At 40.1% G+C, this 22787-nt stretch overlaps 1 protein-coding gene across 1 annotated transcript in view; it reads left to right on the top strand.

Moving 5' to 3' along the window:
* akap6 (A kinase (PRKA) anchor protein 6) overlaps nt 1-22787 on the top strand; it is a 226508-nt gene that overhangs the window by 27353 nt on the left and 176368 nt on the right. Inside the window, exons 2-10 of the mRNA XM_086275898.1 lie at nt 256-554; nt 731-902; nt 18726-18835; nt 19332-19473; nt 19699-20346; nt 21155-21511; nt 21929-22069; nt 22166-22306; nt 22406-22666. Coding sequence (XP_086132024.1) covers nt 319-554; nt 731-902; nt 18726-18835; nt 19332-19473; nt 19699-20346; nt 21155-21511; nt 21929-22069; nt 22166-22306; nt 22406-22666 — 2208 coding nt within the window. The 5' untranslated portion in view covers nt 256-318. The remainder of the gene's footprint in view (nt 1-255; nt 555-730; nt 903-18725; nt 18836-19331; nt 19474-19698; nt 20347-21154; nt 21512-21928; nt 22070-22165; nt 22307-22405; nt 22667-22787) is intronic.

Here is a 22787-nt window from a genome sequence, read left to right as displayed (position 1 = left end):
AAAGCATTTCTGCCTTTTAAATGTTTTTTAAATATAAATATAGTATTACAAATGATTGATGGTGCAGCCCTGTTAATTAAACCCGTCTTATTGTTTTCAAATTTTTGAGTATTAGTTTTTCTGCCCACTGTGCTATTTTAGTGTCTGTTGTAGATGCAGTGTTTGTTGTCAGTCCCTTAGCCTTCGTTTTTGTTCTTCCTCTGAATCGCGATGCTTTTATTGACCTTTATATACTCTCTGTTCTTCTCTCTCCAGTGTTATTCAGTGAGTCCTGTGAACCCACATTAGAAATTGTGTACCTCCCCTCTCTCCAACACCATGAGTGTCGTAGCTCTCTCACCGGTGGCCCCTGAGCCAGCCTCGCCGATGCTCACCTCTGTCACTCCTGTCACCCCGAACCTGGACCCCAGCACCTCGAGCTCACTTGCTGCTATCACTGTTCCCCCTCTCGGCCTGGAGCCTCAGTCGAAGGATGGCTCTTCCTCACCGGGCCCAGGCCCCAGCCAGGGAAGCCTCACTGAAGGACCTCACATGGGACAAGACAACTCCCGGAGGTATAAAGCTAGCCAGAGTGATGATCATAACAATTCATGTGTTTTCTCTCATGTTATACACTATTTCTTAAGGTCTAAGAAAGTCTGTGGAAAAGATCACGAGGTAATTCTGTAGCAGTGCTATAAGTCTGTATTGTTGAGGTTGTCTGTCTTGTGTGGCGTATGTTTTTCTTCAGGTCAAAGAAACCTCCGCCTCTCCACACTGGAGCCGACTGGAAGGTCGTCCTACACCTACCAGAGATTGAGAAGTGGCTGAGAGCAACCAGTGACAGAGTGACGCAGCTCACACACTCTGTGGGGCAAGACAGCAACAACCGGCACGTGGACGTCCACTTAGTGCAGCTCAAGGTAGGAATGGATAGCCTGTTTATTTCTGTTTGATGGAAACAGAAAAGGCTTTGACATCTGTTGAATTTAGAATCGCTCGATGAGAATCAACATCATTTTTGAGTCTGTAGCATCTTTTGTGATGTTGGAGATGACAGTTTGTGTGGTATGGGATTAAGATTAAATTAAATCCTTCATTGGCTGCTATAGTAAGCTGATCTCCGATTAGCTTCAGTTTTAAAAATGTTTAGATGTTAACTTGCAGCTGTTGTTTCATACATGCTGTCATCTGGACTTCATGGCCTTTTAGCTCCTTGACACTCCCGTCGCAGCTATTACTGACATTTATATTTTAGTGGTAGGTTCTGATATTAGTGCCTCCATAGTGTACACTAGTGGTTTACAAGTCTGCCCTACAAGTGAAAGATCTCAGATTTTATCTAAGAAAGGGTATATTTCTTTGGGGTTGTGCCAGGAAGTGCATCTGGCTTAAAGAGTCCAAATCAGACATGTTGAGCTACCTGCTGTGGAGAAACTGTGTGAATAAGTGAGCAACCAAAAGTAACTTAGATGTTCATACATGGTGTTATCAGAGTTGAGGCTTAATTTCAGTATTAACTTGAAAGTTCCTGAATATGTTGTTAGCGTTCTGAACGAAATAGAAGTGTATATATTTGTGTCAGTGCAGGAACGTTAGAGTCAGCGCGCACTGTCTCTCTCTGTGTAACCACGGTGCATTCAAAGGCAGTAGCATAGCGTAGCATACATGCACACGTGTAGAACCTCAGCTGATTCAGCTGTATGACCCCAGGTGGTGAATTTCCCATGATGCCCTTCCTTTCTTCATGGTCTGGATGTTATGTAATAACTGGCTTTCGCTCAGTTACTGACTGTTCATTTATTTATGTCCAGCCACTCCCCAGATTCTTCAGATTCTGCAGCACCAGCCGTCGGTCTTACTCTGTATTATACATCAGTATTTATGTAAGAAGAAGGAAATATGTTGTTTATTTTTGATTGCTTGAATTAATGATGTCCGGCTTATACTCAGTCTGCGAACAGTTTAAATCCTTCCACAGCTTTGACAGAAACGGCACTTTTTGGGAAATGACTGCTGGCACTCTTTTTCTCTTGATTCTGACCAGATATTGCACAGATAGATCAGTGGAGAGGAGCAGCAGCTGTAGTCCAAATTCCCTCTCGTGTTTGAGCTCTTGAACTCTGTAACCCTACAGAGGAAACTCATTTCAGCTGCTAAAATGTTTGAAGGTTAGATATAAACTGACTGGTAAATCGAAACCATTGCCTTCAGCCTCGGCTGCTCCTTCATAACAACAGTCTAGTACATTACTCCACACCCATGAGTAAACAATCCCCAGGGACACTAGAGCAGTTTCACTTTTCCCCCACAGTAATTTTTATTTTTTTTACATTTCCATCCATGTATTTTGTTAACCAGTGCTGGAGCCTAATTTCAGTTATCATAAAATAAAAGAATTTTCAATAAATGGGATAAATAAAGTATTCATCTTTTTACAAAGTTACCAAAAAATCTGCAGGTTTTGAACTTTTAGTTAGACAAAATTATACATTTGAAACATCAACTTAAGTGGTGGGGATTTTGTAATAATTTTAAAAATCATTTTGTGGTGTCAACAAGCTGGATAGATTATATTTCCTCGATTTTTAAATAAACTCTTCATCCATCCCAGCACAGTTGAATCTCACTGAAATCTGTCACACGGGGCTTCCTGAACATCTATTTGATAGTTCTGGTATTATGTAAGTGAGAGCCAGACATAGGCTGTTCCAGGAGCTCAACCTTCAAACATAGACACGTTTGTCAGGGCATCCCTTCACGCTCATTCATTCATGTAGATGGAGTTTTAATCTGCTTAGATGTAGCTGAGGTGGATTATCTTTTATTGATGAGATTATTTTAAATTTCACTGACTCAGATGCTTCCTCTCCTTCAAGCCGCTGGTACTGCTTGCTCAGTCTTTGGTGTGTTGGCCTCCTCTCCTCTGCATCATTTTTGTTGTATGGGTTCTCTAAATAGAACATAGCAGCAGTGGCAGAAGCAGCAGCGATGTTTCCAGTAACAGCTGCAGGACTCAACCCAGAGTCGCTCTGAGGCTTCAGACTGGATGTGTGAGGGAGGGAGAGCGAGGGATATTTTCTATTTCCTGCCAGAGAGCTTGGTCTGTAGCTGAGTCACTCCCTGCCATGACTGCACATTCACACACAACTATAGATGCATGTTGTCTCTTAATATTTTTAACTGCACACATTTTTCTGGAAGCTTCCGAATCCTTACTTTTATTGCACCGGAGGAACCAGTTTTTAGAATCCTATTAAAACACGCATTTTATCCTGTGTATCATAATGCGGACAAATGAAACTATAGAACTGGCTTAGAGTTCAAAACAAAAGTAGTGCAAAAATCCAACAGAAAAGATCAGGAATACAACATGATCCAAACACAGGAGCTGGGAACCAGGAGGGAGAAGTCACAAATTCTCTGACACAACATGAAGGACAGATGTTTAAACACACACAGGAGGATGTTTGGGGCATAGCTGAAATTAGGGAGAATGATGTAAAGCTAAATATAATATACACGCAAGACAAGAGTTTCAAAGATGCTTCAAAGAGTCCATCATTGTTCCTGTCCCGAAGAAACCCCACCCTGCTTCTCAATGACTATCGCCCTGTAGCCCTCACCTCAGTAGTGATGAAGTGCTTTGAACGCCTGGTCAGAGACTTCATCGTTTCTTCACTACCAGACACACTGGACCCACTACAGTTTGTGCGGTCAGCTGAGCGCACCATCCGCTCCGAGCTCCCTGACCTGCACTCAATCTACAGCAGGCGGTGCTGGACCAAGGCCAGGAAGATCGTGAAGGACCTCAGCCATCCCAACAACAGACTGTTCTCTCTGCTGAGGTCAGGAAAGCGATTCCGCTCCCTGAAGACCAACACAGAGAGACTGAGGAGGAGCTTCTTCCCGCAGGCGATACGGTCTCTCAATCACACCACCACACAGTACTGACCCACACATATAGTTCTTACACACACACTGGACTTTCTGGACTTTGGTTTCACTTCATCACTTAAATCACTTTAAGCATATTTGCACTGCACAAGACATAATGTGGATTGCACAACACTGGACATTATATTCTTCATTTCCAGTTAATACTTGTACAGCTGCTGTTATTGTGTGTGTATATATATATATTTATTTATATTTCTTCATACATTCTTATATAGTTCTATATTGTGTATTTTGTTGTACAGTTATTTTATTTTCAACTTTAATTTATATATTTTATCTTATTCTTTCCCAGTTAAATTTACCCTTCATTCTAATTTGTGTTGTACAGTTATTTCATTTTTTATATTTTATATTCTTATATTTTATTCCTTCCTAGTTAAATTTACACTTTTTAATTTTTCATATTTATTTCCTATCTTATTCATAGCCCTTTCCTTTTTTTTTTCTTTAGGTCACGAGCAGTTGTCTAAGCATTTCACTGCATATCGTACTGTGTATGACTGTGTACATGACAAATAAAATTTGAAAATTTGAATTTGAAGAGGCTAGCGATATAAAACAGGAAGTAACTAACACCAGTACAAAGACTGAGAATTCACAACCAGACAGAGGAGAGGCAGGATAAAGAAACTCAGGGAATTAACTCTCATTGCAAATTACAGTTCTAGCTCATCTATACACACACACACACACACACACACACACACACACACACACACACACACATAGGTTTATATGTGTACACTGATCTATGTAAACCTCCCTCATCAAACACATAGATGTAATTTTGCTTAAGAAAAACTCATCAAATAATCTGTTTTTTCTCTCATCCCCTTTAAATGAATGTATCATATACTAGTTATATAGCACCAGGCATAGCGGAATTAGCTTGGTTTGTCCCCAGTATACACTTTTTTGCTTTTGCTTTCTCAGGGACTCAGGTCAGATTGACTACTTTTCTTTTAAAATATTTATCTATTGCTATTTTTGTCTCACTCACAGCAAGACTATTATCTAACTTCTTCGTCTTCTTCTGTTTTACTGGCAGTTGGCAACCCATTTAATTAGAGCAGTTATTTGCACTGCCCTCTAGTGGAAGAGAATGTAATTGTTCTGCCCGTTACTCACACCGGTCATTTAGATTACTAATCCGGTGGAACCAGAAAATCTTCCACGGCACACCTATGTGCCGCAGCACAGTGGTTGGGAAAAACTGATCTAAACAACAGCCACCTCATCAATACTGCATACTGCATACATACTCTGACTTCACACTAAAAACACATGAAGCCTTAAACAACCCTCTTAAATACGCAAGAACCAGAAGTTGTATTCTTTCCTTTTCACTTCTGCTTCTGTTTGTCGCCCTCCAGAAAGATAAAGGACACACAGAAGCTCCGCACATCTGACAGCGTGTGTCGAGTCTGTTTGTTTTAAAGATTACATCACTGTCAGTGCTGGGAAATGACTCGGTCAGACCCACAGAGACGACTGTGTGTGTGTGACACAGTTACAAATCTGGCTTTGTTCTGTGGGTAAATGATGTCACTCTGGCTGTATGTCATTTATTAGCTACTAATGAGTCTTGATTTCTCAGCAGAACCATAAACAGCAAATCCTGCTATTGACATTATTTTAGAGTATCTTAGCATCAGGCTGAAAAGCTCTATTTTTGTTCATCTGTTCATCCCAGCATCACAGTGACGTGATGCACCACTGGAGGTCAGCAAAGGCAAGATTTTCAAAGTCACAAAGTGACACTGACTATACAACGACTGCAAAAATGTCTGAGAAATACGTGAGGAAAGTCATAAAGAAAGATAAATAATACAAATATTGTAGGTTGTTAGCGTTGCCATTAGTCTTTTGTCCACAGTTTGTTGAGATTTGGCGTATTTGTCAGGAGCCGTGCTGACAAACAGCAAAGACAATAAAGAAGCACGGAGAGATCAAAGCGCCAAACAAAAACAGCTGAGATGTTTCTGTGCAGTCAGAGCTGCAAAGGAAAAACAGATGCGGCTCCTTCTGTTGTTGTTGATGGTGTGTGCGTTCTGACGCCTCCGTCAGTTCATGTTTGTGTCGGGTCTGAGCTACAGCCTGCAGAAAAGCTCAGCAGCCTGAATCAGTCAGTGAGCAGCAGCTTTTAGTGAATCAAATCAAAACAGTGCAGAGAAACACAGAAAACAAAAAACTTTGACTCTTTTCTATTTATTCTACAATGAATCGCCTTAAACTTTTATCTCCCAACCCCTCAGTTGTTGTTGATTCATTTCATGTTGCAGATGAAGGTAAAAAAAAAGTCAATAAAGAGTAAAATCATTAGCACGGAGACATTGTACCGGACCTTGAAACTTTCAAGTCAATACTTTAGCATAAATTAAAATAAAATTAATATAAAGAAAATCTTTTGTCAAACAATAGCTAAATGTTATTTTGTCATCATCACATATCGCTGATCTCTTCAGGTGGCTGCTTTATAGTTCTAACTGCAGCACTGAAGCAGTAAACAGACGACCACCACTGAACAGGTTTACTGGCTCTCATTCCCTGGTTGTCGGCTCCATCTAGTGGTCATTTGTCTTTATTACAGCAAGAGACAGAGCCAATCACACTGCTGATTCTGACAGCGTTTTAGTAAAATGGTTTTGTTGGGAAAGAAAGAAATGTATAAAATGCTGCTTAACCATACCTGACGTCAGATACGATTGCAGATGGTATCTAACAGTATAATATAATCAGCAATTACAACAATAATAAAAAAAGTCCATACGAGTTTTTCTTTTTTACCTTATTTTTCTCCCTGATTTGTTCTACAGTCACATGTCCATAAATGCTAATGGTCATGGAAACTACTTAGATGACAGGATTAAAGTATCTGGCAAGTTCCATCTAAATGAATAATACAGACATGCACTCATCAGTACTTCCAAAGCTAGTCAATAACATGCTGTATCTGATTTATTTCATTCAGAGATGTAGATCTGTTTTTTAAGAAGAGTGATAGAAATCTTGAATTTGGACACTTGGCAAATAAACTGCTATCTGTGTGTTTAAGTTATTATTAAGGCTTAAAAATTGCCTGCAGATGGTTGTGTCTAATTTCTTTTGAACCCCTAAACTTTGAGTACTGTTTATAAAAGTTTTAAACAGTTTATTTTGTGACGTAGTATTTCAATTAATACTGATGTGCAAAACTCACAAAAAACCTGTTAATTGGTAAGCTTCAGTGGAAATAGTTAGAACCAGGTTGACCTTCCTTCCAGCTACGTTACACTAACTACATCGTGACTCCTGCTTCTTATACAGGCCCAAATTTGCACACGAGAGTAATGTTAATCTTCCTATTTAACTCTTTGAAGTGTAATTCTGAAAAATCTCCAAATCTTACAACACAGCCTGGCCACCCTAGCCTCACTCCAGGTTTGTATTAAGCGGTTCAGCTCGGCTGCTAGCCTGCAAATAATTGCACTTAAGGCTTTATATGCATATGTTATCAGAGATTTTTTCGGTATTTTGAGAATGAGCTCCTGCATTGTATCCCAATACTGAGCATTAGGCTGGAGTTGGTTGAACTTTGACTTAATTGCAGACATGGCGCTGGTGGGTGTCAGGCTCAGCGACAGAGCGGGAGATGGAAGTGGACAGATCGCCAGACTGCTGTTTGAAATTGTATTCATGCCTCTGGTGTTCTGTCTCCTTCTTCATCGTGTCCTCGCTGCTCTTTTCTCACTTTGTTTCTTTCTTTTATTCTCTCCTTCCTTTGCTCTCGCTCTCTGCCCCCCTCCCCTTATCATATTTATAATGCGTTTGCCTGCAGGGCATTTTTCTATAACCTGACCTTGCAACAGAGCGACTGTAGGACACGATTATAGTGATGCAACCACTGTGTGTGTGTGCGTGTGTGTGTGTGTGTGTTGGTATGCCAGCCTCTTAGCCATTCTTAGCATCATGCTGCAGGCGCTGTGTAACAGCTGCATGGAGAATGTCCTGGACTGCTCTGAGAGGCAGAGGCTGCTGCACAGTACAACATACACACCCAAGAATTCTTCATGTGCGCACATGTTTGATTGTTAGAGACAGATGCATCAGTGCTTTTAGTGATTCGGTCATCTTTAGGAAACTTTATAATGTCTGGCTTTGCAGACGAAAACTTTCATACAGGTCTTTACAATTTCTTTACATCGTCTTAGAAAAGCATGTTGAAATCTGTTAGTCTCACTTCTTTTCCCGGTCAAACACAGTACTTACATTTGGCACTAACTGTTTCAAATTACACAAATCACATGAATATTTAATGAACATTGCAACATTTCTACTGTGCAAATTACAGCCAAGTGATTTTAAAAACTGTACCTGCAATATGTGAGGCCTGAATCTGTCAGCAGGGTGTTATGTGTTTTTCTGAGTTGTGCAGACTGCTTCTGTGATCTGGTGACAGGTAGAAGGTGATAGAGTGACAAATTTTGCAGTTATCAGGACCTATGTTTGTTTTTACCGCCTGCTGCTTGTCTCACATTTCCTCTCACTTCTTCGGTGGTTTTGTGTTGTTGTTTCCGTCTCCTGCTGGCGCTAGTAGCAAGGCTCACTTTGTGTGGGGTCTTACATTTGCTGGGGACGTGCTTGTTGTCTCCTTTATTTTTCTTCTCATTGCTTACCTTCTATTAACTCCACAATGCAGACGTGTTTGAGTTATCTTCACTACAGTGTGCAGATAAGGACAGGGCACAATGTGGGAGGAGTCCGATATATTTCTTTGGGACATAATCTTCCTTCAGATACAATGAGGTAATGTTATCTGGTTTGTTTTCATGCACGGAAAGCACCCATGGCCGCTGATTCATTGTGTACACTGTGTTCTTAATTCATGTTGTTTCACCTACTGTATGGGAGAAAATGTACCTCAAAGCTTGATGAACTATTACCTCTCCCTATTTACTGTTTTTTTAATGTTGAGTTTGCTGATCATGTCCACATCCTAAATTGATCCTGAATCATAACAGCTCCCACTCTTCTGAGAAGACTTTCCACATGACTTCACCATTCCCAAATAATTATCTTCATATTTTTTGCTATGTTGGCTTTGTTGGCTGACCACTCCTGGCGCGGGTAACGTGCTAATGACTAAGCTTTACTCTACACAGTCTGTGTGACCTGGGATTGGTGGAGAACAGACTCATTAGAAAATAAAAACATGTTGGGAGTTATTTCCGCATTAAACTTTCACTCCTTCTTCAGGAGAAAATACATTTTCTTTGAAAGAACAGCACCCACTTGTTAAAACTGTGCGCACTGTTGTCCAGCTCTGGAACATGATCAGGTTTTGCTACAGCAAATGTGATCTGTGTGTCCCACAGAGTTTCATTTGAACACAGCCCAGAGGCAGCAGAGTCCAGCCTGCTGTCTCCCAGCTGTCGTGGTATTTCTGTCTGCTGATGTCACCGTCACAGGAAGGAATTTTGGAATCTCTTTTCAACATGCGTGGCTATTAAGGCAAAGGAGAAGAGGAACGAAGAAAGGAGGCAGTAGAGGAACTGAGCCGCTCATCTTTTCTAACAGCTCAAACTTAAATGTCATTAGTTCTAACCAAGACCTTTATATTTCCAGAATATCAGTTTAATGAGGGTACATTTAAGATCCCAGTCTTCAGAAATTTATCCTCATGCAAAAAACATAAACTTGAAACTTTCATATCCGAGCTTTTACCACAAGAAAATTACAGCGTGTTGGGTCAAATGACCTCAGCATCTTGGAGTACATTTACTTTTCTGAGACAAGGACCTCTTGACTTCTACCCCAGGAATCATATTTCACGTGGCTGAACTGTGACCCCTGCCTGTCAGTGGCCAGCTTTCATCACATAACATTGCACTTTCAGGTTGGAGTGTGCAGGTAGAAATAATCAGTGGGCCACATAGGTGGTTGGAAGCCTTGAGGTTGGAGCAATAAATTCCAAATGCTGGTTTTCATCCTAAATGATGAAAACATTTCCTCAAGAGGAGGTGGGCTTATACAGGATATTGAGTTATGTATTGCAGGCAGCGAGCTATCCAGGAAGAACAGAGCAAAAATACAGTTTATTTAATGTACCAATGTTTGCTTTTCACATTAAGATCTTAATTGCCTTCATGTTAAATTACCATTGCTGTATCTGGAGGAACCAGTGTGAATGGTAAGAGTTTTTACTAGCTACCTGACACAACACTGCTGTCAAGGCTTAAGTGTAAAGTGACTGAGATTTACTGAAGCATGAGAGTGAATATTAAATTACCAATGAAAGGAGTTCATGTCTGAAACAAATGTTATGCTAAGATGGAAACCACTCAGTTGTTATTTACAGTCACAGGCCTGCGTGCTTAGAAAGTGCTAAGCTAAAAATGAAGGTTTAGTGTGGAGGGAGAGGAGACAGACGAGGATTTAGAGAGTATATAACCAAGAGGTGTGTGTTGGTATCCATGATCATATATGTGTTTGTATCTGTGTGTGTGTGTGTGTGTGTGAATGGGGTTAGGCCTAAAATAACCTCTGCAACTGTTGTCACCCCTCCTCTCCTCTCACCAACACTCCCACTCAAGAAGCAGGTCAGCACACAAACACACTCACACTACTGGAGTGTCATACGCTCACCATTTCACATATTGGTGCTGCAGTGTGTTTTAGTGCTCTGTGCAGTTATACTGTTTGATTACTCTTGGTGTTTTGGGTGTTCTGGGGGAATACCAAGGAATCAGAAAAAACGACCTGAAAAAAGCCTGTAAGGTAAGGCACGGTGTTAACTGCTTTAAATGTGAAGTCATTCTTGCCCGAATGATAGCCGTAAACCGAACGCAGTCTTGGCCTGTAATCCTAGTTTTATCTGATGAATTTTGTATTAAGTAAAACTCAAGTATGTCCTTATTGGAAAGCTTCCTGCAGTTGTAATTAACTTTAAATTCTGACATTACAAATAAGCAGCATTTGGAAAATATTTATTTCTGCAGTTTGACAGACACAGGCATGTGCTTATTGACAGATTAGTAAATTGCCAGAATTCCACTCGACAAAAACTGAAGCATTAAGTTCTTGGACTGTTTGTACAACAGAGCCGATCGTGCTGTTTGTCAGGTAATTACACTAAACTGGTCCATAAAGGCACCAACAGCTCAAATGTGATGGAGCGGTCCAGTTCAATGACTTGAGTTGATGGTGATGTCAGACATGGCAGATGCCTGGCAGCGGTCGGTCATTATACCTGTAACTTTAAGCCTGACAAGTATCCATATCAGTGAGTTAGAAATAAATGCGCCCACCATGCAGTGATTATGAAAGGACTGTTAAAAGAGGCTCGAACTGTTATACCAGGCTGTAAACCTACTTTTTAATGCTCTTATGGGAACTGACTCGTATTTGAAGCCAGCCTTAAGTGGCCAGCAGAGGAACCTTTAGTGCTGGCTTTCAGCCCTGTAGCTTGGCTCTTGTCTCTGCGATTAAACCAGAGGTGTCAAACTTAAGGCCCGGGGGCCAAAATTGATCTGCCAGAGATTCCAATCTGGCCCCTGTACATCTTCAGGACAGTGAAGAAGGAAATAAACTTTATTTAGATTTTATTTTCATAAGTAAACAACAATAAATAATAAATAGAAATAAATAAGTAATAGATAGATATAGATAGCTAAACAAATAAGTAACAGAAAGTTCCTTGTTCCTTGATTTGTACAGTCACAGTAAGAGAAGAAGGAATAAAGATATTCTGTCAATTTACAAAAATTTCCATGATAAAATGAAAGGACAGTAATTTAAAATGATAAAATTTAAAACAGATTTAATTCTTATGATTTAATCCCAAAGCAGCATTTTTTTTAAATCGTGTAGAAAAACTGTTATATATTGTTGAAATTGCATTTCTTTTTCTTATATTAAAATATCCCAGTTAGTGCCAAATGTAAGTACTGTGTTTGACCGGGATTCAATGTGTGGTTAAATTTCCTTATACTGACAGAAAGAAGAAATTCCCTGGACGTGGCCCGCGATGTAAAACGAGTTTGACATCCCTGGATTTTAAGGTTTTAAGGCAACACTACTTTTTGCCACATCTCAGTATAATTGTTATATCTTTATCAGTGGTTTTGATAATAAAGTCAGTCAGTTTTTTTTTTGCCCAAGTTCAAATCTGTGCTCATTGGACAAAAGAATCACAGTAATGTCACGTGTACATCTGCTATTGACTGATGTGCCATTTGGCTCATGTATAAACTTATTACTCAGATACTTAGTTCTGTTACATTTTGCTACTTTTTCTTTGCCTCCTTCACAAGACACTCGTGTGAAATGAAGCATTTTTTGCAGAGGACTTTGATTGATGCTCTTTGCCTCCAGCAGAGTTCAAGTTTTTTAAATGTCCAGCAGCAGAGACACCGCTGCAGAGTTCCAGCCTCAGACGAAAAAAAGGCAGAGTTTGGAGTCTTTTTGCAGAAGCTACCACTTTGAAAAAATTACTGTAACAAGTCTTTGTATCGCAGCAGCGGGTCCAGGCCTTCTTTGAAGCGGCTTAATTTGAATACTCCAGGGGGAGAAGGAGCACACGGTATTTGATCTCCAAGGTAAAACATGCTGCGCTGATGGGCTGAAGTGAAGGAGTTGAAGGTTATTAGATCGAATGGGTGTGGATGAGGCCGAGCTGTCGCATGCAGTTTGAACGCGGCCAAACTGAAGCCCTTGATGTCTGCGGTGATGAGGATGAGCAAGGATTAGAGCTGAAGCCCAAGTCGACTTGCTTCAGATTGATTTTAGGCAATTAGAAACCCTGCTGGATGTATGGACTCTGTGATTGACAGGTCATGTCTTGACTCTACGTGACTCGAGTGCATGAAAAACTGTGCAGTGTGTGCGTGTTGCTGTGATCGAATGATTGTCTATTATAGTGATGCAGGAGTTCTTTATAAATAAAGATGTTGAAGTAAATGTATATTTTAAACACACGCAGAAATCCAAAGTTAGCAGGCATACATTAATGTATTACTGTGAATCACACACACTCAAATGAAAGTTTATGTAGGCACTGGCAATGTGTAAACAAGCTGTTCAATGTTAATCACCTGTCAATCCAATGAACAGTGAATCTTTCATCCAGTTCTCTGTGTTGTTTTTACAGAGTTGTGAATCCTTCTGTTTCCTCTGTGTGGAACAATATGTCACATAACCTAGATCTAGCCTAGAGCTGGGAAATGTGGCTAACACATATAATTGGAATCAATTTTCTATTTCTGCAAATGGAAAAAGGACATTAAAATTTGATTGAAACGCCATTTTTTGTTTAAGACTTGCCGTGCAAAGCTGTCATATGCATAGTTAAAAAAATACGTCGTCCCGCACAGCTATAAACTGCCAGAAAAACAAAGCGTGGACATATGATTTCATAATTAGTTTCAGCGCAGAGCAGAAAAGCCTGCACACTAATTCAGCTGCTCCTGCTGTTTGTGCTCCTTTAGCTGTCATGACTTTCACCTCTGGGATTACATCTCATCGGCAGATACAAGCAGACTGAGCTTTTTTCTTCTTCTTATACATATGGGGACAGAATGAGTAAATTTCATTTTTTTAAAAAGTGTTTCCCAAGTGCTGTTAAACAGAGCAAGGTCGGAATTATTAGCTAACTGATGTTAGCAGTTGGTTTTGTATCAGTTTTGCTGGAGAATAGCTTGTAGTAATTGTTGTAGTTTTTCCAAGATAACCCCCAAATATTTAGACTCCTTCCTTATTTTTTAGATGACCATTTGGGAAAGTGAGTCAAAACTTTTACCACCAGGAGGCAGAGAAAGTTTTAGTATAGGACCCCCCTGGCAATAAGAAACAAGAAAACGCTGCAACACTGTATCTATATCAGCAAAAATAAACTTAATGTGCGTCGTGGCAAACATTACGTTTACAGCATCTTAACAATCTATAATAAAAGCTACTTAGTTAAGTGTCACAAGTCAGTCTGTTACTCTCGAAGAGCCATCTCCAGCACAACAAAGCTAATCAGAAGTTTGTTCTTGTTTACTCTTTGTGAGTGAGTGTGTATCAGAGGGCCACTTTCCCAATGCTTCGTGTTAGCTTTACCCATGCAACTATTTTTAAACACATGAATTCACAATAAGTAGCTTTAACCAGTTTTCCTTTTATTTTTACATTTAGGTTTTCATCCCACTTAATCTAAAAATATTATAAAATTTCAGCACATTTCAGAGATCCATCTGTAAACCTAGCCTTAGGCTGAGGGGACACTAGGCAGTTTTCTTAGCTGAGAGTTGTTTGGCCAAAATATCTGATTACATGAGAATATCTTGCTTAGAAATGCAGATGCATTAAAAAAAGAGAATAAAAAGCCAGACCATGCTGAGACAATGACCAATGGTTTGGAAAAGGCATTTCAGAAAATACAGTTCCTCCTTTAGTCTTCACACAGCTTGTTTGAAAGCTTGAAAACAGAAGGTGCTTGGTCAACTCAGACCATAAAACACTACCTCTATTCAAAATCTTGCATTTTCATATGCAGATTTCTGTTTACAGAGATCATTAAAGGATAGACATTATCATTTATTTATACATTTTTAATGGCAAGAGGTCACAGGACAGAAAAATATAGACTGATGTAGACACGCTGTCATTGTGAATATATCTGCACTCCCTTGGCGGGGTCTCATTAGCTGCTAGTACTCTGCCTGGATTCAGGATCTTCTAACAAATGACTTCAGATCCTAGTGGCAGACTCTGTGTTAATTTGGTATGATGGGCCCTCTGCTGAGCGCTGTGATGTGTGTGTATGTGTATTAGCATTTGAAAGCTATGGGTGAATTATTGAAGCCAGTGACATTTTCACCAGTGTTTTAAAGTGACATGACAGCGCTTTGATGACGAAACTTGCTGTGTGTGTGTTAACTAAGGGTTCAAGAACATTGTGTGTGCAGTGAGGGATTGTGGATGTTTTGAGGTTTTACTTGGAGAATTAGTGTATACTGTATTGCCAAGGTTATATGGTGAGTTTTCTGAACATCACCTAGGAGTTTTAAATATATACCATAAGTGCATCTACTATGAGGTTGAGGTGCATCACTGGCAGTTGCCAGTAATTTTATGTCTGCATTAGAAATCAAGCATTATCATTTCAGTCTGGTTGTTTTCCAAAAAAAATGAAAATTGCGAAGGTAATACCACTATACAAAAGTAATGACAAACACAGTTTTACCAATTATAGGCCTATTTCTCTACTGCCTCAATTCTCAAAAATTCTAGAAAAACTTTTTAATTCAAGATTAGAAAAATTCCTTGAAAAACATCAAATAATAAATGTTGGTCAGTATGGTTTCAGAACGCAAAGAACCACTTCAATGGCGATAATTGAGGCAGTAGAAGAAATTACTGATACACTGGATAAAAATAAATATGCAGTTGGTATTTTTGTTGATCTCAAAAAGGCCTTTGACACAATCAATCACTCAATTTTACTGGATAAATTGGAAAGATATGGTATTCGAGGGAAAGCTGGTAACTGGTTAAAAAGTTACCTAACGGGTCGGGAACAATATGTTAGCATAGGGCATTACCATTCAGAGAAACTTGGTATTGCATGTGGTGTTCCCCAAGGGTCAGTGTTGGGACCAAAACTTTTCAATGTATACATAAATGATATTTTTGATGTTTCTCAAGTACTTAAACTCATACTGTTCGCAGATGACACCAACATATTTTTCAGTAGCGATGATTATACTGATCTTGTAATGACCGTAAACAGGGAGCTAAAATTAATAAAAAAATGGATGGATATAAATAAATTATCATTAAATATAAATAAAACTAAAGCAATGTTTTTTGGTAATTTAAAATATAATGTAGAATTACCAATTATCATTGAAGGTGTACCAATTGATAATGTGAGTGAAAACAAATTTTTGGGAGTCGTAATTGATAACAAAATTTCATGGAAACCCCACGTCAGACACATAAAAACCAAAATTTCCAGAAGCCTCGCAGTTTTGAACAAAGTGAAACCATACCTTGATAAAGATGCACTTCGTACTCTGTACTGTACCCTGGTTCTTCCATATCTTACATATTGTGTGGAAGTGTGGGGAAACACATAAAAATACAACTAATCCATTAGTCACAGTACAGAAACGAGCACTGCGTATTATTCACAAGGCTGGTTATCTAGATCATACTCACAAACTCTTTCTTCGGGCAAAGTTACTTAAATTCCAGGATCTGGTTAATTACAATACATCCATAATTTTGTATAAAGCTTTTACTAAACTTTTACCGGCAAATTTACAAACTAGATTTGAAATTCGAGAAAAGGTTTATAATGTGAGAGGCTTTGGAGAATTCAAATTACCCAGAACTCGAACAACCCGTAAAGGCTTTTGTGTGTCTGTATGTGGTGTGAAAATCTGGAACAGTCTGAGTTTACAATTGAAACAATGCAAAAATATTCATAGATTTAAATTTCTCTACAAACAGTTGGTCTGGTCACAGTATACTCAATGATGCTTTTAGTGTGCTCTGTAATGTCTGTCCTCTTACCATTGCTGGTATGGATTCCAAAAGAAAAAAAAAATAAAAAAGTGTGCGTATGTATGTACATATATGTACATGTGTGTGTAGATATATATGTATGTATATGTATGTGTGTTTGTTACTTGTAGTTATTACTGCCTGTTACCTGTGGTAATGCAATTTATAATTTATATATTCTGTATTCAGTTATGAAATGTTTTTTTTGTTGATGAGTGAGTATAGGGGTGGGATTTAATAAGTTTTCTTCGTCCCACTCCTTTTTCAGGCAATTTTTGTTTTGTGTATTTTATGTTCAATATAGGTATTTGTTGTGCCTGAAAATGAACAAATAAATGAAAAATGAATGAATGAAGAACCTAAGATCAGAATTGAGCATGCAAATGCACAATCAGCCCCACGGCCTAGTTAGCGAAGTTTAGACTTACTGTACTATAAAACTAGTTGGCCAGTAAGATGTTAGATTTTTGTTTTTTTGATCAGTTAGCCCAACAGCAACTGCTAACTACAGCCTGACTGGTTTCCAGACTCATGCTGGACTTGAATGATACAAATGGACTGAAAGCTTCCTCGTGTGCCGCTCATGTCAGACTAAATCTGACAGACACATGTGGACCAGAATCTGCTCACATTTGGTCAGCTGGAGCCAGAAAACCGACAAGTTCACTAAAACGTCAGCACTGTTCAACACCTGCATACTAAACTCTGCAGTCATACAGGCCACATGAAAGTCTCTGTCCTCCGCACTCTGTGTTTGAGCATTCATGTTCACACTGACCACAAGCTGGAATCCTGATGCAGCGGCACTTCACCCCACATACAGTAGATACAGATTTATTTTGGAACACTGCTAAGCAGGTCACACTGTTAGCCAAACTTAGCATGAGCCAAGCTGGCAGCGTGTGTGACCTACATTCTCACATGCCGAGCGGTGTCCTAATCCAGGCTGTAGCAGAGCAGGAGGTGTTGTGTTGTTCAGAGAGGTCACCATGGAGCAACACAGTGACTCAGCGGCTTGAGGTGGATGTAAAGTAGCCGCAGTGGGTTCAAAACAAGGTCACCTGCTTTCTAAAAAGGTCATCTAATTTTAGTGCGCACTAGTTTCCTTTCCGCAAAGCAGTAACAACAGAGTTAGATGGCAAGAAAATATAAAACTTTAATAAAAGTACATAAAACTAATGAGATGGAAATAGTAAAATAATTGTATCTTACCTCAGACACACAGCGAGACGCTGTTCCAGGTGTGTCGGTTCTCTGAAATAAATTCTCTGGCTCCTCAGAAGTTGTCCCAAATCTGCCCACAAGAGCTCAAACTGCCCCACTGACATCCTGACATATGTACGAACGCAGCCGTGACACAGCTTCAAGTCATGGCTCGAACCGTGAAATTCTCCCTGCTGCTATTGTCTCATAAGAATTAGACGAACCCAAAATCTCCTTTTATTCCTTCTCTTGTTTAGGAATTCATCACTGCTTGATGTTAACTTCATTTTTTCACAGTTTGTTTTTTGACGATACATTTTCAGAAAAAACGCAACACATTTAGTGTATATGAATGTTACACGACAAGTTTGGAGCTGAAAAATATGGAATTTCGTGCCGCTTTTTCACAACGTGCTCAGTGTTTAATGGTCTTAAACAGTGCTTTAATTAGATCATGTTGTTTTTTGTAATTACAATGATTATCCCAATGTAATTCCGAAACACCACCTCTAACTACAAACACGCACATTTTACAAAAACTGAAGAGTTTATGCTTTTGAGGCAGAATTTAGGAAGCACTGCATTGTTGAGATACACAAGTGGGTAATTTGCATGTTCATCACATCACTAAACTTCAGTTATAAAAGTTTGTGACAGCTGATGTTATTTTAGCCCGGAGTCCGTCTGTCTGTCTTTGTGCATCTGAGCGGGTTTACAGCTTCTGAATTTAGTTCACCAATCTCAGTCAACAGCAAGTGTGATATAGAGCCAGTGTTACTCCCCGAAACACGAGTTTTCCATGTTTTTGCACACAAACATGGAACTGGTCCCTCGTGGAACTGACTCATGGTTAAAAGGGGGAATATGACATCCTTACCAGTTCTGCTTTTTCAGCAGTAGTACTCAGCAGATTTTTTTTGTTCTATAGTGCCTCTAGATTTATAGATACTAGAGTAACTGGTGTCAGGTATGGCTTGTATATGTGTTTGTATGCTTATTATTTGATCACTTTTCTGATGTTTCATGATTTTTTTCTCTTGTTTGTGTGACTATAGGACATCTGTGAGGACATCTCAGATCATGTGGAGCAGATTCACGCCTTGCTGGAGACGGAGTTCTCTCTGAAACTACTGTCCTACTCTGTTAACATCATTGTTGACATCAGGTTCGTCTCCACAAGATGAGACATAATTTAAATTTCAGCACACAGTATACAGCATAATTGTAAGAGTTACAATGTAATAACTCTATTATGTAGGTACTGGGTTAAAAAGAGTAGAGTAATGAATATAGCTGTTTTTAACGCCCAGTTGCTCGTTCTGTTCATATATCTAAGACCTACTATTAATTAATAATGGGTGCCCTTTTATTACAACAGCTCACAATCTGCCCACAAATCTAAGCAAAAATCTGAGAAAGATGAAGTGGTGGGAAAGTATTTAATATCTATGTATGTACAGTATACTGTTACTACAAAATGTTACAGTGTAACCCTGAAGAAATGACATTGCATGTTTTGAGTAACGGTCTGAAACATTAATGATGCAAAGCAGAAATGTAAGAATGTTAAAAACAGCTTCTTTCATAGTCATCGGGTTTCATAAGAAATACATAACGATGCACATGAGCTATCGGTAAACGTTGTACCTCTTGTGGTTTAGGACGGTGCAGCTGCTGTGGCACCAGCTGAGAGTCTCAGTTCTGGTCCTGAAAGAACGTCTGCTGCAGAGCCTGCAGGACTCCAACGGAAACTACACCCGGCAGACTGACATCCTGCAGGCCTTCAGCCAGGACCAGCACCAGGTATCAGACACACAGACGAACAAATCTCATGTTTTAGACGCTCTTTTATTTTTAAATCAAGTATTTCTCAGCTCCAAAAGTTGCCTCTATCAGTGAGATCTCAGTGAATTCAATCAAACAGACTGACTGTGTTTGGAATCACACTGAGAAGAAATAAATACATTTGTTAAATTTCACAGTGATAGTGTCTGTCTGATACATTAAAGTGGTTATTTCTTCATCTAGACCCGCCTGGACGCTCTGACAGAGGTAGACGATTGTGGTCAGCTGACTATCCGCTGCAGCCAAGACTACTTCTCTCTGGACTGTGGTATCACTGCCTTTGAGTTAAGTGACTACAGTCCCAGTGATGAACCCGAGGTCCGGGTAGCAGAGTCTAATAGTGAGGACACCCTAAAGGAAATCAACCAAACCCAAGACCCAAACCAGGAACCAAGATCTGAGGAAAGTGGAGATCCCCATCTGTCAAACCACAAAATCCATAACAGTTTACCGGAACTCTCTTCTCCCAGTGACTCAACAAACCATAACCCTTCTTCATCTATTTTGCTCACAATGCAATGTGGCATGCCTAACCACAATGAAAGTGCGAAGCGCCCCCTGCAGGGTGAGTTCCACAGCACCGAAGTATCACCCACACAACCATCACTTCCCAAGAGAGCTGCTATGTTCCTAGATGGAGCATCCAGGGCGGAGGACTCAGTGGGAGGTTCGGAGAAGGTTAGCCCAGTCTCAGGGATCCAGTTCCAGTCTGAGCTGAGCCGAAGCACCCCGTCTCTCATCTCTGCCTCTCCTCCAGACCGCTCCAAGTTCTGGTTGGAACTGGACTCAGTTTATCCGGAAAATGTTTCACAGTCCTGCGAGAGCCTGCAGGTTTGTCCTCCTTTGTCCTTTGTTTTTTCACTTCAGTAACAACATTTATAAATGAAATGAGCATAAATCCAGAACTGCAACAGAGACATTTTTACCTATTGTGAAAACTACATGTACTGAAGATTTGCCAAAGAAAACCATTTGTTCAATTTCTGAAAAATAAAAACAAAACAGTAAAAACTTCAGGCAGGATGCTTAACTTTCGTAAGAAAATATTGCACCAACAAGCAATAAATAGTTAATGTAACTAATCTTTACACAGATACAGCTGGATATAGATTTAAGGAAAACACAACTAATTTAAAACTTTCACAATTCACAAGGATATACTTGAAGTAATACTGGCTAATAGCAGAACATAAAGACCATATATTTTAATATCTCAGGAGACGTGTTTGTTTCTTGGGGAACATTGAGAATGTCACAAATATAGTATACCTGCAGCAAAATACAAAACCCCACCGCCTACACAGCAGTAGGCATCCTTGTTTGCTGCCTCAGCGGTAAACTGTAGAATGTAAGTGAGTTGCAATGAGTTGATGATGGCTGCATCCACAGATGGGTCTTGTAATAAAACAATGGACTCCAGCTGGCGTCACGACTATCGCCGTGACACAGAGGTAGCCTCATAACCTGAAGAGACAGAAGGATCTCTTGTTAAACCCACACATTCTTCTGTTTTGTCTTGCATTTCTTCCTATTGAGACAGAGATGGCTTTTTATTGATGTTAATTCTCTTCCACTATATGTACCCAGTGAACATAAAGAGCTTCAGAAACGTCATCATTAACTCAAATTTCCATTACAGGTGATGAATGGGTGCAACATACGTAGAAAAAATGCAAGCTCCAGATACGGAGGACGCTCAGGTGGGAGTGCACAGAGGCTTCTGCCTGACCATAGGAGCTCATCTGGGGCCAGACCAACCGCTGACGCCCCCCTGCCTTTGCAGGACCTGAAGTCTCAGAATGAAACATCAAATCAAATGGAGAGGATGCAGAAGGAGACACATACACATAGTGAGGGGGACTCTGATTCCTCCTTGCCTTCTCCCATGAGGGAGCAAGCTCTCTCTTCAGACTTGGAAGCATCAGGAGAGGAGTCGGACCCCCGACCGCCTCGTAGCAAGGCGGCGGTCTGGATTGTAAAGCGCCAGGGTCAGAGGGTGAGAGATTATTTCCTTTGTTTAGGAGAAAAGTTTGTGTTTTGTTCAGACAGAGAAGGACAGAGGCATATTACAGAGCGTTTGTGTGTGTGGTAGCATTTTTCTCAGATTAATTGGAATTATTTGCCATCTGAAGTCAGTCTAAATCGACATCTATTCGTTTTCATTTCTTTCATTTTGATTAATTTATCATGTTTTAAAGTAGTGGAAACTTTTGTAGTTGATGTCTTCTCAAATCACAAGCATGCAGTACTATACTAATCACAATTTACCTGCAAGTATCCAGTTTAAATAAGAGCTGAGATCAGGAACTATGTGGTCAAAAACAGAAGACGAGGTTAGCAAGTACAGAAGTTTGACAACTGCACGTACTCAATGTTCCACTGTATGTTTATTTCCTACTTTCTTGTCTGATAGGGTCCCCAAGTCTCATCCAAAGGCAGCCCAGACAGGGAGCACTGGTATGGGTCAGAAGAGTTCCTGGCTCTCCCTGCTCAGCTCCGCAAAACAGAAATGCTTGCTATGAAACTAGAAAGTCTGACTCAGACCGTCCCCTTGGTTAGTTAACAACTAGGATCCTGAATACTGTGTCTGACTGTCCATCATTGTAATCTAAACTGCAACCACTATTGCTCTTTTTACATCTAACTGCAGAGGCCAGGTGGCTCTACCCAGGATGTGGATGATTGGGATTTGACTGAGCTCAACCCGGACTGGGATGTAGGAGAGAGCGGGGACAATGTGAGCAGTGTAGTGGATAGTGGGGAAGACATTCCTTCTCCTCTGCCATCGCTGGTATGAAAATAGTTTCTTTGTGTGTTTTAACTCCAAAAAAAAAACTTGTTGAAGCTGAACGAATGTTCCAATAATGTTGACTTGTGCATCCTCCTGCAGGTTACTCGCAGGCGAAACCTGCTTGGTCGCTTTAGCCCCAGTTCCTCGAGCGATGTTGCACCCTCCCTGGACGAAAGCATCGAGTCGGGCCCGTTAAGTGACCTGCAGTCTGAAGAGGATGAGGGGCGAAGGTCAGCAGAGCATCAGCCTCCGCTGACCCTGCCCCCGTTGAGAGGGCGTGAATGCGCGTCTCTGGTGCAGCAGCTGCTGGAGGACATTCACAGTCACGACAAAGACCCTGATATCTGGAAGAAGATTGAGGTATTCCTATCTAGTCTTCACGTTATCTGTCTGTGTTCAGGCTTTGATACATATGTAGCTCATTCCCTCTACTGTCATTTACAAGTTTGGGGGCATTTCTCATCCCATGAAAATGAGCTTT

The sequence above is a fragment of the Aulonocara sp. 'chitande type north' Nkhata Bay genome, linkage group LG19, assembly GCF_057382095.1.
Source record: "Aulonocara sp. 'chitande type north' Nkhata Bay isolate Kocher_YH1m ecotype deep benthic linkage group LG19, A_spYH_male_GT1.1, whole genome shotgun sequence".
NCBI lineage: Eukaryota > Metazoa > Chordata > Actinopteri > Cichliformes > Cichlidae > Aulonocara > Aulonocara sp. 'chitande type north' Nkhata Bay.
The sequence above is the reverse complement of the archived record's forward strand: the minus strand, read 5'-3'. Positions and strand labels throughout refer to the sequence as shown.